Source organism: Chelonoidis abingdonii, chromosome 18 (assembly GCF_003597395.2).
Source record: "Chelonoidis abingdonii isolate Lonesome George chromosome 18, CheloAbing_2.0, whole genome shotgun sequence".
NCBI lineage: Eukaryota > Metazoa > Chordata > Testudines > Testudinidae > Chelonoidis > Chelonoidis abingdonii.
Genome location: NC_133786.1, coordinates 3,566,849 through 3,584,043, shown reverse-complemented (window position 1 = coordinate 3,584,043; position 17,195 = coordinate 3,566,849). Strand labels below are relative to the sequence as shown.

The 17,195-nt window shown below is 40.6% G+C and overlaps 1 protein-coding gene across 3 annotated transcripts in view; it reads left to right on the top strand.

Moving 5' to 3' along the window:
• Positions 1–5,122: 5,122 nt before the first annotated feature.
• Positions 5,123–17,195, top strand: part of CDON (cell adhesion associated, oncogene regulated) — a 52,768-nt gene continuing 40,695 nt past the window's right edge. For all 3 annotated transcript variants that reach the window (XM_075073426.1, XM_032770016.1, XM_032770014.1), the window contains exons 1-4: positions 5,123–5,260; positions 8,065–8,337; positions 15,194–15,340; positions 15,630–15,773. In XM_075073426.1, the coding sequence (XP_074929527.1) occupies positions 5,185–5,260; positions 8,065–8,337; positions 15,194–15,340; positions 15,630–15,773 (640 nt within the window). In that variant the 5' untranslated portion in view covers positions 5,123–5,184. The remainder of the gene's footprint in view (positions 5,261–8,064; positions 8,338–15,193; positions 15,341–15,629; positions 15,774–17,195) is intronic.

Here is a 17,195-nt window from a genome sequence, read left to right as displayed (position 1 = left end):
CACCAGTATTGAGGCAATGATCATCTGTCAGCAATTTCACAGGACTGGTCACGTTGTCCGGATGTCAGACCATCGCCTCCCAAAACAGGACATGTTCTCTCAGCTGAAAAAAGGTTACCGTAACATGGGTGGACCACAGAAGCGTTATAAGGACTTGCTGAAGGACAACCTAAAAAAGTGTAATATTGACATTGACACTTGGGAGGCACTTGCCCAGGATCGCTTAAAAAGTAGTGAAGTCCTATGTGATGGTCCCCTGCAGTTTGTACTTGCTCACCAACAAGCCGAAGAGGACGAGGCATGGGAGGAAGGAGAGACTGTCTTCTAGTCATGGTCAACAGCCTCCTGCTGAGCCTGAAAACATCTGCCGTCATTGTAACAGAACTTATGGTTCAAGGATTGGCCTTATTAGCCACCTGAGGACCCATAACTCCCATGGAAGATTATTATACTCGGTAACGAGTGATGACCCATCATCATTAGCATGTGTGTACGTTCCTTTCTTGCTTTTTAATGTTTCTAGTGCTATTCCTTAAGGATAAAAGAGGCTTGCATAGAAAGAGCTTTGTGGTATCTATAACTGGGGGCAATCACACTGTAACCATCCCTGTTGAGAAAGCAAGCAGGTGTGTTTGGGCACGCTGACTCTGTTGGGCATAACATAGAAGGCAGGGAAGTGTGCAACCTGGGAATAGTCTGGTCAGGAGGCAGTGGGGCATGGGTCTCCACTTAAGGGAGATAACAGTCTGGGGAGTGGAAAGTCGGAAAGTGGGTGTGCTTGCGTGGCCGCTATGGGCAAAGACATGTGCCGTTGCCCTGAATTTGATGCTGAGCATTTCATGTAGGCCAGGGTTTCTCAACCTTTTTCTTTCTGAGCTCCCCCTCCCCCCCGCTATAAAAACTATGGCCCACTTGTTTTCTAGTTTTCTGCATATAAAAGCCAGGGCCAGCGTTAGAGGGTAGCAAGCAGGGCAAATATGTGGGGCCGCACGTCACAGGGGGCCCTGGGAAACTAAGCTGCTCAGGCTCCGCCTTTAGCCCCAAGTGGCAAGGCTTAGGGCCCTGGGCTTCAGCCCCATGCAGTGGGGCTTCGGCTTTCTACCCTGGGCTCCAGCAAGTCTAACGCTGGCCCTGCTTGGTGGCCCCCCTGAAACCTGCTCGCAGACCCCCAGGAGGCCCCAGAGCCCTGGTTGAGAACCACTGATGTAGGCCATCGATCAGTCATCAGCTAGAAAGTAATTAACCTAATACATTATAAAATCATTTTTCTTTGTTGATATTTACAAGACATAAGTACAGTAAAAGGAAAGCTTTAATACTTGGCACTGCGGCCTTCATTCTCTAGACATTGTTCAACTTAAATGTTCCTCTTACTTAGGTGCTCTTTGGGTAACCAAGTATAAAAATGACAATATTTAGATACCAATTTTTGCAACATCAATGTCTTTGCTTAAAATTGAATTTGAAACAAGTGCCTAAACACTAATATTGCTTTTGCAACTGATTACGTTAGATTCATTAAAGCTTTTTATATCACCCTTGTGGTGGTTGTCCAGTCAGAGGATTCTTAGGCACATGCATGAATTCTTGTGCAGTTTTTTCTGCGTACATAATACACTGTAATTGGCCGCGCTGTCATTCAAGCCTACTAAAAGATCAAAAGAGCAGAATAGCTGTTGACACTGGCAATAAGGAACATGTAAAAAAGATAAACAGAAGGAAATCAGAGAATGGATAAAAGAGAGATTTCATAAGATAAGGTTTAGTTGAAGATAATGAGCTTTGCCTTGGTTAAAGACAGCTGCAGTGTAACCCAGTAGCCTCATGCGCTGGGGGTAAAGTTGACCTAGAATTTACGTTTCATTGCTTTTTATAAATAAATAGTTGAGGAAAGATTTGGCAAAAAGAAACACCACCCCCCACCCTTTTCGGAAAAGTGGTTCATGTTAACAAGTTCTCTGAATGTTTACTTTGTCCTGTGTGCTTGCTAGTGGGGTAGCTCTCCTGCCCTTGAACCAAGTGACTATTCAAATAAACCAAGCACTTTCTGCACAGCTAGTTTTTTCTGCCATCTGTGTTACCAAAAATATCCTTGAGTGCTCGCTAAAGGAATTAGCAATTGTTGGACTCTTTAAAAGTGAGGCACGTAGAACTACTGAATGGTCTTGCAGGCCTATCAAACCTTAATTTGATGCGTTGTCTAACCTAATTCAGTAGGATCTCCTTTTTTTAAATTTAAATGTGATTTGCATGGAAAAACAGCAATAAGTAAGTAGCCTCTAGGAAACATGAAGTGTTTCTACTCCTATTAAGATCGAATACCCTTTTTGTCTTTTCATCATGCTACGTTGACCTTCAAGCTTTGAGAATGTGAAAGTTACCGTACAGCTTTCCATTTTTGAAACTGAAACATTTGTATCCTGTACCACATTTTGGCCCTCATCGTTTTGCCACTAGTTCTTAGAGATTTGAATTCTGAGCAGTGTACGTTAGACCAGCAGAGTCCAGGATCCAACCTGTACATCAGATGTACATTTTCATAGAAATTGCTGACACATGAAGCACTTAAAGAATGCAGTGAATGTTATCAACAGCTACTTGTATAGCCTATGTTAATAAATGAGGTAACTGTGCAGTAGTATATTTAAATATCATGGGAGGCATTTAGATGAATTTCTACAAATGTATTTCTGCTTTTTTTGAATTTATGTAAATGCAGATATTAGGGATTTTGGAGAGGAACATGATCTTACCTCCACTAATTTGGAGGGACACAAATGTCGGAAATTTAAGAGCTGAGATTTCGGTATATGTAACAGCTGACAGCAGGATAGGTTGATTGTTTCATGGTGTAGTGGATATTATGAAATGCAAAATTGAGATCTGGTGTGGACTGTTTTATAGGTAAATCATGTGGCTTTCTGTAGCTTCTTCAATATTTAGTGACAGTATTTAAAGTCCTTCTGTGGAATTAAATTGCATTGTGTGTGTGTATTTTAAAATTATTGGAAAAGAAGTGCTGAGGTTTTTTAATCTGGTTCCGCATGCATAGTGTAACTGAATGCACAATTATCGGTCTGGAGAAATACAAAAGATGTAACTTGTAAGCCTGTGTAATTAATGTCCTGTAATCTATGATTTGAGGGATGAGAGGATAGAAGAGGACCGCATGTCTGATGAAGAAAATAATTTGAGGTAGAGAGTGGTCATTTTTGACAATTAAATATTTAAATTGCGATTTGACTTTTATAAAAGTCAGCCTATGCATACTTTGCATGATGATCCAGTGCAGTAATAAAAAAAGATTGAAAACCACTTGTGTATTTCAGTAGGTTGGCTAGGTTTTTATTTCTCTGTTATGAACAACGGCTGAGTTACATAATAAGACCTACTATGCCAAACATAGCCAACTTTGGGTCACATTGCCGGTGATTCTTGATCAGGTTTTTTACAAACAATATTTTGCTGACTAGATTTCAGTCTTTTGGGGCATGCGCTCTAAAAATCAGTGCCAAGTAACCTGATTAGCAAGCTTAAGTTGAGAAACGTTAAGTATTTTAGCTAAATTGTCAAGACACTCTGTAAACAGTACATGTCATATACTTCCTTGTCATGGAAAGTTTTATATTAAAAATAGCCTAAACCAGCAATCCCCAAACTTTTGAGGGTCTGTGCCCCTCCTGCCCGCCATCCTCCAAGGCCAGAAACAGGACTGCAGCTTGTGAGTGGGGGAGGACATGGACAGCGGTAAGGGAGACAAGGCTGGGAGTGAGGCCGCAGGCAGTCAGGATCACTGCCATGCGCGGCTCCGCTCCTGGCCTTGCCAGTGGCCAAGGCTGAGGACAGAAGCCAGGGATGCGGCTGAGGTGGGAGCAGAGCAGAGCTGGGGGCGGGGAGGGGCTGGGTGGTGCTCCCTCCCCATTCCCATGGGGGATAGACTGGGCCCTGCTGTGCTCCCCAGACGATCCTCCATGCCACGCCCCACACTTCGGGGACCTCTGGCCTAAACTCTAGTCAAAAATATATAGGGAGACACAGGAGTTGAATCTTTAATTTATTTTGGAATGAGGAATTTCTGTAGAAGGTTTCTGCTTTGTGAAGGATATTGGTTGCTTTGAGAATACCTCTTCTTTCCAAGGTGAAGGCTTCAATTATGAGCTTTGGTTTTGACATTCTGGGTTGGAAGGAAAAGTTTAAGATGGTCAATTCTGATTTTTAATAAAACTCTGCTAAAAGCACTTTGAGATGTACTCTGAAAAGGTGCTATATAAGAGCTAACGATTGTTTTTTTTTGAATCCCTTCAACGTCAGTAAGGTCTGAAATATTAAACAACCCCCCCCCCCCACACACACACTATTTATTTAGAATGGAGTTTTACAGAGCACAAAGGGACACAAAATATTTGGTAAATTAGGACTCTTCTTATGTGAACTTGATAAATTTGAAAAATCTGAAATTCCAGAATCTGAATAATTTGAAGTTTAAATCAGTGAATGTAAAATTGAGGTTAGTGGTTAAATAATGACGGGTGCTAGATAAACAGACCCGTAATCTGCAAGTTGCTCCACCCAGGGAGACCTTTTATGCCTGTGCAGAATCCCATTAAAGTCAAATCCATATTGGATTTCTAGCATAATGCATATTTGGTATCTGTATCGAGTATCCTAGTATGTCAGAGTTCATATGTTCTCTCACATATCTGTGATAAAATAATAATGCTGGCTGATGGATATATCAATACAAGGACCATGATTTTTTTTCCTCTGGGTCTATAATTTCTCAATCTTTCACAGATACAATTTTTAAAACCTCTACAAACTTCTGATTTGTGTCTACTTCATCTGGAGTACTGTCATATGCTTATGTAACCCACAGACCACAGCTACATAGCCTTGGCCAGTTAGCCCAAGCTGTAGCAACTCATGTTTTTTAGCTCTGAAGATCTATGGTTCAGTCTCTGGTGTGTTGGCCAAGAGGGCAGTGTCACATTTAGATATGGAAAATCTCTAGTTCTTAAAGGTTTGAATTTCCTTGAATCAAATGTCAGACTGTGTTTCTGTCAGTTGTATGCAAAGAAGGAAAGAGAATCTGAAATTTACTGTAGATTTTTCTTCTTGTTTATAGTTTTCTCAGTACCTTATCTTAGTCTGGAACTCTGCTTTCAATTTCTGTAATCTGGCGCTATGCATCCGGATCCCAGACCCTTACAGGCACTGCTCTTCATCACTGCTACAGTTCTCTTCTCCGCTACATGTTCAGGTAAGGCTTCATGTTGACCTAGGGAACTTGCTTGGGTATTAGAAGCCTGTATTTTCAAAATGACTAAGGATTACAGGTGCCCAAAAATTGAACTAAACTGTCATGGCACTGTGTGTACAGTTCAGGTCTTACCTCTTGCTTGTGGAAAGTGCTGTTTTAGGGATGGTTTAAAGTATGCAAAAAGACATAGGTAGAAGTTGAATCTGTAGCGAATTAAAGCCTGGCCGTAGTCTGAAAAGCTCTTATGTAAAAATGGCATGGTTTTAATAACCAAACTGCTCCTTGTGTGCTGTCAGCTTGTCTTAATTTAGCCACAAGCTTTTGGTAGTGTTAGCCCTCCGTAGGCAATGCAGAAGAGTGAGATGAATCTTGTTCTTCAACCATTCTAAAACTCGTTAAGTAAATTCCAGATTAAGGGTCACTTTCTGCCCCAGGTATACCCTGTGCATCCACCCTGAAAACAATGTGGTTTCACAGTTATAGCTGAGGGCAGAATTTGAAGACAGTGGAGTGACAAAGATGTAACTAATGCCACTAGTTTTACTGATGCTGATCTACATACTAGAAAGACCACTGCTTTTCTCAGAGATCTCAGTTCACGTTTGTAGCGCTAGCGTCCTGAAAAAGTATCAAAGCTGAAAAAAATAGATCTGGCATCTTTATGTAACCGCAGGATTCCATGTTTATGGAGTTGATTTTTCTGAGTAGAACCACACTTTAATTTCCAGGGTTTTTGAGTTTGTGCATGTTTTTTTTATGGCTCAGTTAAAAATCATTAAACAATCTTTCATCTGAAATTGATCTGTGTAACTAGTGGAAGGGTGAATTGTTTTTTAGAAGAAAATATTAGTTGAGCAGAACCATTCACAGGAAACTTCATAGGTCACTGTGAAACACACACTATCTAGTTGTGTTTTTTATATTTCAGTGTTTACAATATATTCACAAACTAGAAACCGCTTTTCCACTACCATTTTTTTCCTGTTTGGCAAACTGATTTTTTCCCCCTCCCTTCTGTTTCTAACGTAACAGAAGTCGCCAGGATTGTCTTTTGTTTGCTGCCTCTGTGCACCAGTTTCTGTTGTTAGGAGGAACGGGCACAAATTTGGAAATTGTTTCCAACTGCTTTCTGCAATGTTTCAGTGGATAGGGCTGGAATGAGGAGCATGAAATTTGCCCTAGCGAAGGACTTGTGTAACCCAAGTTGTGCAGAACTCAAGTTTTCATTTACCAAATAAAGTTTTTAGCCCTTACAATGGTGAAGATATTTTTTCAAATGTGAATGGTGAGCTGATGCAGACAGCTTTACAATGCTGTTTTGGCTCCTCACAGCCTTACAAATATGATGATGCAGTTCCATCTTCATCAGGCTCTACCTGGTGAAGTCCAATTATTTGGACCACATGAAAATCTCAGGTAAACTTGAGAAAGACAAGGTGACCTGAAGAAGAGCTCCCTATGGCTCGAAAACATGTCTTTCACCAGCAGAAGTTGGTCCAATAAAAGATGTTACCTCAACCACCACGTCTCTCTTATATCTTGGGACTGACACTGCATATAACTTAGGCAGACTCTAACATTTTATTTCATCCTAATTTAATAAGTTCTGCAGTGTCATAGATAAACATGCCTAAATTGCAGGCTGATTGAAGCTACTTTAACAGCATAGTAGGTCCAGAATTTTGAAACTCATGTCAAAGTACATTTGTACAGGGCAAATTAGCTACATCTTCAAATTATCATTCCGTGTCCCATCAGAAGATTTGCAAAGAACCATGTGGTCTTCTGGGCATATGCTTACCAGGTGAAGGTTCCTGATAAGACCGCTAAGTTAGATTTAGTCTCGTAACAAAATCTTCCTGGTCTTTGGACACCCAAACTCTTCTGTCCCTGGTAATTTTATTTTGGAGAAGACTCTTTTCTCGCTTACATAATTTTGGATGTATCTTATTCCTTCATGAATATTAAGGTGGGTTCAATTAATTCATTGTTGCAGGCTATTTGCTTTTGTCATAATGACTTCCCAGTGGCATGTTAGTCTCTAGTGGTGGGAATCTGTCAAGATGAATATATTTTGAAAAAAGACAATTACCTGTTTTCCAAAGATCTCCATTTTGACAGATTACCACTGACACCCCATCTCCTCAAAGCATTGGGAGGTTCTGTAAATGGTTTAATGTTGCATTGTCCTGCCTCTTATTATTTTGTCAGTACTTGTACTCCTGTGAAAGAAACTGTCCACTCTCTCTGCTCGGACCTATCACTCAGGGCCGGCGCTCCCATTTAGGCAACCTAGGCGGTTGCCATGGCGCCAGGATTTGGGAGGGCGGCATTTTGCGGCCCTCGGCAGCAATTCGGCGGCAGGGGGTCCTTCCGTGCTCCATGTCTTCGGCGGCGGGGGGTCCTTCCGCGCTCCGGGTCTTCGGCGGCAATTCTGCGGCAGGGGGTCCTTCCGCGCTCCAGGACCCACCGCTGAAGTGCACCAAAGACTGGGAGTGCGGAAGGACCCCTGCCTAGAGTGCCAAAAACCCTTGCGCTGCTCCTGCTATCACTCAGGACTTGGATGTAAGAGAATTTTTGCCACATGGCCCGAGACTCTAGAGATGATGATTTGCCAAGTTATTTCCCTGTAATTGTTCTCCAAAAACATACTTTTTATATTTGCACAGTAATAAATAAATCTGGTCCATTCTTCCATACAAGTCAAAGTATAACTGATCTAGACAGAAAGATTTCAGAGAGTATTCAAATGTCGTACTGCTAAGTATCGTTCAGCCATTTAATGTCTTTTTCTTTCCTTTTAGATTTGATTCCTCATTTTATTTCTGAGCCCCTGGCTACTATCCAGAAGCCTGGTGTGCCTGTAAAGCTTCATTGCTCTGCTGAACCCTCCACAGCTCGCATTTCTTGGATGTTTAACGGACAGAGGTTGGACAGCAGGGTGGAGCAAGTGGAGGTGCAGCTAGGATCTTTGACAATCTTCTCTCTCAGCCCCTCAAATTCTGGTCACTATCAGTGCATTGCCAATTACAGTGCTGGTGCAATTGTGAGCAGGCCTGCTGTAGTATCCGTAGGCTGTAAGTTATTTTCTACTTTTATTTCTAACTCCATGGCAAAACTTAGTAACCATCAACTAGTTGCATGAAATGTTGTTTTCTTCCATTGTAGAGATGAAAAAAACCTGACACATGTAGACTTTCAGAAAATTTGTAGTGCAACTTTTTAGAAAATATTTTGCATTTTTAAAGAAAAGCACTCTAGAACTTTATTGGGAAAATAGTGCTTTTTAAAACCACTCCATATATATTTAATATAGCACCCATTCATGCTTCAGAAATGTAGAAAGATGGTCTCTGCCCCAGAGATCTTGTATATAATTTAAAATTGATGATGTAATAAAAACCTAAAATGTCTGAGTTGGTATGAAGCAATGGATGCAGCTACAAGCATGGTTGAGGGCTCTTTTTGTTCAGAATATCACAAGATTGAAGCATCGCTGGATTTTCTCATCTGTTGTCCAGTTTTAAGTTCTCAGCCATTTTGACTTTACAAATTACATCTGTGCAGTGTACAGCTACAGTAAGGCATGTATCTATGCCAGATGATGAGTCCTAGACAACTATGATATTCATTGCCACTCTTGCTAATTGGCATGCAACAGTTTCATTGGTTGTATGTGGGAGACTGCATAAATTGGGGATAACTTGTGCCAACTGCCGTCCACTCAAATCCACACAGCCACTCACATAGTAACACTACTGGCAAAAGCAGTAACCCCAAACACACACCAACCCCTCATGGCAGCCTACAGCCCTCATACACTACCTGCACAAATCAACACAACCACCTACACAACACCACAGTCAGCATACAAAGTAACTTTTAAATGTCACTCTGAAGTCTAGAATTTTGAGAGCGCTTTTTGTTTGGAAAATCACCAGCCTCAGTCATCACTGGGATACATGATCGGTTACCATCTAATTTGTAAGTTGGCAGCCATTTTCAGGTTTTTTTACACACATGACTTTACGCATTGCACCTAAACGCCAGCACGAGCTTTCAGCTACTAGTTCAAATTGTAATAAGAGGATAGCAAACAAAGTGGAGTGAGACAGGTTTTAGTGATAAAATCATGTGATTTCTCAGGTTGGGTATGAGCACGTTTTGGTGATCCAGTGTGGCTTTTATTCCTGTAAAAATAGGGGTGGTGGTGAATATGAATTACTCTTGTTTAAGGTATCACTGAGTTTCAGAAGGAAATGAAATGCTTTTCACTCTGGTGAAATACGTTACAAAAATTAGATTGAAACGAGGAGAGTGTAGTAGTTTGAAGACCATTCCATGCATAGAAGGCAGCATATCCCAATGGCCTATGACTCGTCACATGGCATGAAAAAGGGACACACGTGCCTTGTGGGATGCAATTAATGGGTGGGCTAGTAGTATTACATATTTCTATTATGGTAGTCCCAAAGGGATTGGGCCCGTAGGCACTATACAGACAGTGTCTGCCTTTGAAGATCTTACGGGTTAAACACACATCAGTAAAGGATACAACTTAGAAGCAAAAAATATAGTGAAGAATTGACACTATTTCATTGGTTTATGTGCAGTGTAGTTTATGGAAGTTTTTAATTGGGAGGGGATGAGGCAAGGAGGCAAAAGAAAGAAGGGGAAGAGGACTAGTAGCATGTAACCATGATCAGCGGGCTGGGTTCTGTAGGCATCATGGCAAAGGTGAGTCTTAAGTGGGATCTGAAGGAAGATAAGGTCCATGGCTGTTGAGATTTTATCCAAGTGCTTTCCCTATGTATGAGAAGCATCATGGGAGGAAGCATGGCGGTGTTTAAAGGAGAAGCTGACTGGTGTGGGTGGTAAAGGCTGGGAATGGTGGAGGTCAATGTGTTGGGTTACTAATCAGCCACTGAGTATGGGGCTAACTTATGAATGGCCTTGTAAGCAAAGATGAAGCTTGTATTTGCTCCAGAGGTGAAGTGGGAATTAGCTGAGAGACTCCCAGGTGGGGTTGATGTGGTCAGAGTGATGTGCCAAGAAGATGACTTTAGCAGCAGCATTCTGAAGAGGTAGAAATTAAAGATGGCGTTGTTAACAGAGCATTGAGGATGTTGGGAATAATGCTATGGCTAGGTCAGATAAAGAGAGATGGAGTTATCTAAGGCCTTACTTTCTGGCTAAGAGATCACACCTTGCTTTGCAGGCTTTTCTAATGAGAAGCAGCAAAGGATACCATCTTTCCAGGAAGAGTGTGCTCTCCCTGTCTCCTCTTTCCCAGTAAAGCTTCCAGTTAGCAAACACAAACTCCCCGTGCCAGATATCAGTGCCCACAGACACAGTAGTGTTGAAGAGGGAAAAGGCAAAAGAAGGTAACAGAGGTGCCAAAATGATATCGGTTAGGCTAATAATTTATGAAGTGCCTCTCAACAATGAGGGTACTGTTCGTAACACTTTAAGAACAAAAATGACAGATCCACGATAGGTAGCGTTTAACAGAACTGTAGCTGCTAGCCAGATCCAGGGTCGGCTCCAGGCACCAGCTCAGCGAGCAGGGGAAGGGGGCGGCACGTCGGGCTCTTCTGCGGCAAGTCCCTCGGTCCCTCTCGAAGGGAAGGACCTGCCGCTGAAGAAGAAAGCAACGTGGTGTAGCTGCTGCCAAAGTGCTGCCGATCATGATCGCGGCTTCTTTTTTCTCTGCCGCTTGGGGTGGCAAAAACCCTCGAGCCGGCCCTGGCCAGATCAGAGCTAGATTGATAGCCAGAATGTTGGAGAAAAATACCCAAAATCCACATGCCCTGAGTGATTTCCTGAAAACAATCATACTCTCTTGGCAGGGACATCAGTAACTCTCTGGTTCCCTGTTTTCCCTACTCTCAAAAAAGCCCTCATACCCCTCCTAATGCGACTAATGCCCCATATGTCCCTGGAACCATATAAAGGCTTTTGTCCACATGCTGACCATTTCCTTCCGCCCAAACTCTTTGATTTTCTTGAATGCAAACCTTCCCAAGTTACGTTCTGAGGATGAATTTAAAACCACAGCGTTAATGGGAAATAAGTGTTCCATTTCTGAAAGTATTTGAAAACACACATACAAAATTTGACTGTGTGCTTAAAGGGAAAAGGAAACATTCTCATAGATTGCTTTCTGCAGCTATAGTCTTAATTTCCAGAAGCAAAAATCCTTTTGCCTTTTTTTCCTGTCACCCTCAGTAAAGCAGAGAGTCAATATCTTGTGAGTCTTCTTTCCGTAAACTGTGCACTGGATAAGGAATGAACAGATACTCTAACTCACACTAATAGTGGTTCCTACTATATGTAGCCATACTGAGACCTGGAAATAATGATTCTAGTTACAGCTTTTATAATACAAGGATCCCACAAACTTCTCCTCCAGGCAAAAGAATTTTCTAGTGTAAACTCTTGTTGATCTGCCATGTCATTACAAAACCATACGCTCCTGGCTGCATTTCTTGCTTTCGAATTTTCTGCGTTGAGGCCTATGTTACATAAAGCGCTAACAAAAAGCCCTTTGCAATCTCTTTATTTTTAACAATTCACAGCAATATCTGCCTTACACGCAGCAACTGCTAGTAGTAAATGCAAGTGAAGTTCCCAAATGTGGCTTGTGTCAGTTCTGCGAATTCCTTTTGCTGTATTAAATGGGGTTTCTTTTCTCAAGTACTTGGCCACTAGAACTGATTGGGAAACTAGGAGGGAGGGGAAGACAAAAGAATAATTCATGATTTTTTTTTCAAAAATGTCCTTTCCATTTTTTATCAATTTAGTTTGGTCAAAATCATCTGTCTTTAAATTCCTGTTTTCTTGGCTGTTTTTCCTCTCTTCTCTTATGTTCCGTCATCTAATCAATCTTTGCCTTGGTTGTTGTTCTGTAAATTGCTTGATAATTAAAAAAGAAACATGAAGCAGTAGAGGGCTCATGGGCCAAGTTCATAAGAAAAAGATTATGTACCGCTGAAGACAGTTTCCTCGGAGTATGGTTATGTCTGAATTGGGCCTTTGTCAGCCAAGATTTTGAGTAACGTCTTCTTAAGGATGCCCCATCTATGGAGCATGTCCAGAATCCCTGTGAGAGGAGAGTTTCTCATAATTGAGAAGACGAAGTGTTTTGGTAAAGTGCTGACCCATAACAAAACCCCCTCAAGAGACCTGTAAGGGTAATCAGCATAGACAAACTTCACAGGCTATAAGCTTTGAACACAGAAGGCAGCAGGAAAAGAGCAACATGCATACTGTACTGCACTGCATGAGGGACTTAGGGTATGGCTACATTACAAGCCGTACAGCTGCCACTGTGGTGTAGACACTTGCTGCAGCAACAGAAGGGATTTTCCCATTGCTATAGTAAATCCACACCCTCGAGAGGTGGTAGGTAGGTCAAGAGAAAAATTCTTCTGTCAACCTAGAGGTGCCTACACAGGTACTTAAGAGACTTAGTTAAGACTACTTAGGGATGTGAATTTTTCACACCCCATAAGCAATAGCTAGTTTGACCTATTCTTTAGGTATAGACCAGGCCTAAGACAAGCTGTTTCTGGGTTTTTAGCAGCATTGAAAACGAAGTTGGGAGATGCTATAACTTGTAGGTTGAGGTTTTATATTTGACTCATTGTACAGGCAGTGAATGGCAGATGCTGCATTCCTCACTGATGTATTCATTGTCAGGCTATGTTTCTCCCAGAGTAATTAACTCCTTTTTGTATAGAGCTTACAACGTACCTGTTGTCCGTGTACTATAAATTGCTTCCTGCCTTAAGTTCAGAACTAGTAATTGACACATTTAGTTCCTGGGTTGAGAGCCTCTCTGTTCCCTTATTTTTCATGAAGTAGGTCTGTGGAACTTACAAGAGGGCTACATTTTCAGTTTTTTCCATCCTTCAAGTGAAAACTCTTGTCTCTTCATGTAACAGAAGTTCAGATATCTATATCCTAGGTCTGGTATTGAGAACTACATTGTTAGGGTTGTCAATTAATCGCAATTAATTCACATAATTAACTCAAACAAATTAATCACGATTAATTGCACTGTTAAACAATAGAATACCAACTGAAATGAAATATTTTTGATGCTTTTCTACATTTTCAAATATATTGATTTCAATTACAGCACAGTGTGTACAGTGCTCACTTTATATTATTATTGATTACAAATATTTGCATTGTAAAAATAAGAAATAGTATTTTTCAATTCACCTCATGCTAGTACTGAAGTGCAATCTCTTTGTTGTGAAAGTGCAGTTTACAAATGTAGATTTTTTTTGTTGCATAACTGCACTCAAAAAACAAAACATTTAGAGCCTACAAGTCTACTCAGTCCTACTTCTTGTTCAGCCAGTCGCTAAGACAAGCAAGTTTGTTTACATTTACGGGATATAATGCTGCCCACTTCTTATTTACAATGTCACCTGAAAGTGAGAACAGGTGTTTGCATGGCACTTTTGTAGCCGGCATTGCAAGATATTTATGTGCCAGACATACTAAACATTCGTATGCCCCTTCGTGCTTCGTCCGCTATTCCAGAGGACATGCTTCCATGCTGATGATGCTCGTTTAAAAAAAAAAAAAAAAAAGTGTTAATTAAATTTGTGACTGAACTCCTTGGGGGAGAATTGTATGTCTCCTGCTCTGTGTTTTACCTGCATTCTGCCATATATTTCATGTTAGAGCAATCTTGGATGATGACCCAGCACATGTTGTTTTGTTTTAAAAACACTTTCACTGCAGATTTGACAAAATGCAAAGAATATACAAATGTGAGATTTGTAAAGATAGTTACAGCACTCGACCGAAGGTTTAAGAATCTGAAGTGCCTTCCAAAATCTGAGAGGGATGGGTGTGGAGTATGCTTTCAGAAGTCTTAAAAGAGCAACACTCCGATGTGGAAACTAAAGAACCAAACCACCAAAAAAGAAAATCAACCTTCTACTGGTGGCATCTGATTCAGATGTTGAAAATGAATATGCGTTGGTCTGCACTGCCTTTGATCGTTATTGAGCAGAACCTGTCATCAGCATGGATGCATGTCCTCTGGAATGGGGCTTGAAGCATGAAGGGACATATGAATCTTTAGTGCATCTGACACACAAATATCTTGTGACACTGGATACAACAGTGCCTGTTCTCACTTTCAGGTGATATTGTAAATGAGACGCGAGCAGCATTATCTCCTGCAAATGTAAACAAACTTGTTTGTCTGAGCGATTGGCTGAACAGGCAGTGGGACTGAGTGGCCTTGTAGGCTCTAAAGTTTTACATTGTTTGTTTGTTTGTTTTATTTTTGAGTGCAGTAATTTTTTTGTACGTAATTCTACATTGGTAAGTTCAACTTTCAGGATAAAGAGAGTGTGCTTCATCAGCGGTTCTCAAACTTCATTGCACTGTAACTCCCTTCTGACAACAAAAACAACTACATGACGCCGGGGAGGGGAACCGAAGACTGAGCCTGCCCGATTTCTGTCATCCTGGGTGGGGGGGCCAAACCTGAAGCCTTTGTGTAATGGCCCATACACTATTTCCCCATGCTTATCCCCCTTATGTACAAAATGTGTATGTATGTATGTACATACTTATGTACAAAAATAATAGAATGAGCATTGTACATGTATTCTGTGTAGTAATTGAAATCAATATATATGACAATGTAGAAAACGTCCAAAAATATTTAAATAAATGGTATTCTATTATTTTTTAACAGTGTGATTAATCGTGATTAATTTTTTTAATCGCTTGACAGCCCTACGTGAAATGTCACACTGCTTTACAGAGGAGTTCAGAGAAGCTGTCAAAAACAATATTCATTTGGATCAAAACCTGCTGTATTTGTAATCAGTAATTACTCTTTAACCCCACCTCCTCCAAAATCTACAATCCCACTTGCCTTTGTAAACTATCTTCCAGATCTTGATGATTTTGATACTTCAGTGAAACACATAGTTACAGCAGAAGAAGGAAGTGCTGCCTTCATTGGCTGTAAGGTACCAGAAAGTAACCCTAAAGCACAAGTTCGCTTTCGAGTACGGGGAAAATGGCTGGAACAATCAACAGGTGAGAAATTTTGTGACACTAATAACTACTATAAATAACCTGCCGCAAAAATACTGGTTGTAATCAGAACTGAGTGATATCCTAAAAAGTTGAAAACTCATTATGCAATTCATTTTAGATACATCTATCTTAGTAAAGACATTCATTACAGGAATGAATTTTTGTTGGCAGAGTTATTAGTTCACAGCAATGTATTTAATAAAACAGGGTGCTAGATAAATTGACTAAAGAAATCTTTAAAACGGCTTCTTTGAAACTCATTTTAAACGAGCCTTTTTCCCTTCCTCAGATAACTACCTAATTCTTCCATCTGGAAATCTGCAGATTTTGAATGTCTCTTTGGAGGATAAAGGCTCCTATAAATGTGCAGCATACAACCCAGTCACTCATGATCTCAAATTAGAACCCACTGGACATAAGCTCATAGTCAGCCGTGAGTATTTAGTATATCTACGAGGGTGGCTTTAAAGGATAAAAGCTTCAAACTAAATTGATCCACCTTAAATTAGTATTTTTAATAAACTCTGCTAGATCTTAATGTCTTGCTATTCTGATGGGTGAAACTCTGTTCCTCTACTATATGTTTTCTAGCTAGCAAATGTCTGCAGAATACTTTTCATCTGATTTAACTGACTACGATTTTGTGACTTTAGGAAAAAATGAACCTAAAAAGATTCCTAGCGTGAATATTTAGTAGTCTAAAAATCTCTGGGTCTGCAAAGTCTTTCTTGTCTGCATGTGTTTTTTTTAATGTATTTCATCAGTACAGTATAGGATAACTCCACTGTGTAGACAGTCACCTATATTATCAATTTCATGCTCTCCTCGAACATGAGTTATCAAGTACATGATCTGTGGTAAAATGCTCTTTCTGTTCTTTTTGCAAAAGGAGTAATTTAGTGCTACTTATGGTTTGTTCTCTTATTAGCATAAATGGTAGTGATGGGAACATTGATGGAGGGGTAATAAACTCCTGCAACAGTAAAATGCAGAGTTTATAGTAGCAGCATAGTGAGTGTGCACTGCTGTTGTGGGGAGGGATAGCTCAGTGGTTTGAGCATTTGTCATAAATAGATAGCTAAGGGTTAATGTTTCTTTCACCTGTAAAGGGTTAACAGAGGGAACCAAACACCTGACCAGAGGACCAATCAGAAAACTGGATTTTTCAAAGTCAGGGAGGGAATTTTTGGGGTCTGAGTCTTTTGTCTGTCTCTCAGCTATGAGAAGGTTCTTTCTATCTTCTAATCTTCTGTTTCCAAATTGTAAGTACAGGTAGAAAAACAATATATGGCTTTTATTTGTTGTTTTGGTTGTATTTACATGTGTGTAGTTTGCTGGAATGTTCAAATTTGGATATCTTTATAATCAGACTGTTTATTCATAATTTTTCTTATAATCAGTAGCCCTATATTGTCACTTGATACAGAGATTATGTTCATGTCTTTTTTCTTTCTTTTCATATAAGTTTTCTTTTAAGACTTGTTTGAATTTTTTCTCTCTGGTAGGCTTAAGGAAGGAAGGGAGGGGAATTTCTTTGGTTAGATTCTACGGAGGGTGAACTCCTGCAGCACCAGGGAATTGGTGGGAAGGGGGAAAAGAGAAGAGAGAATCATTTCTGTTTCCTGTATGGGTTTTGTCTCTTTGGAGAGAGGAGACATGCTTCTTGGTATTGTGATGTAAAGAGATTGCATCAGTAATCTCTCAGGTTAGCCCAGAGAGGAAAGTCTGGGTGTGAGAGAAAGGGGGGGAAGGAAGTGGGTTATTTTCCCTTTGTGGTAAGACTCAGGACCTCTGAGTCTTGGGGTTCCCCAGGGAAAGTTTGGGGGACCAGAGCGAGGCAGGTGCTGTAATTCGT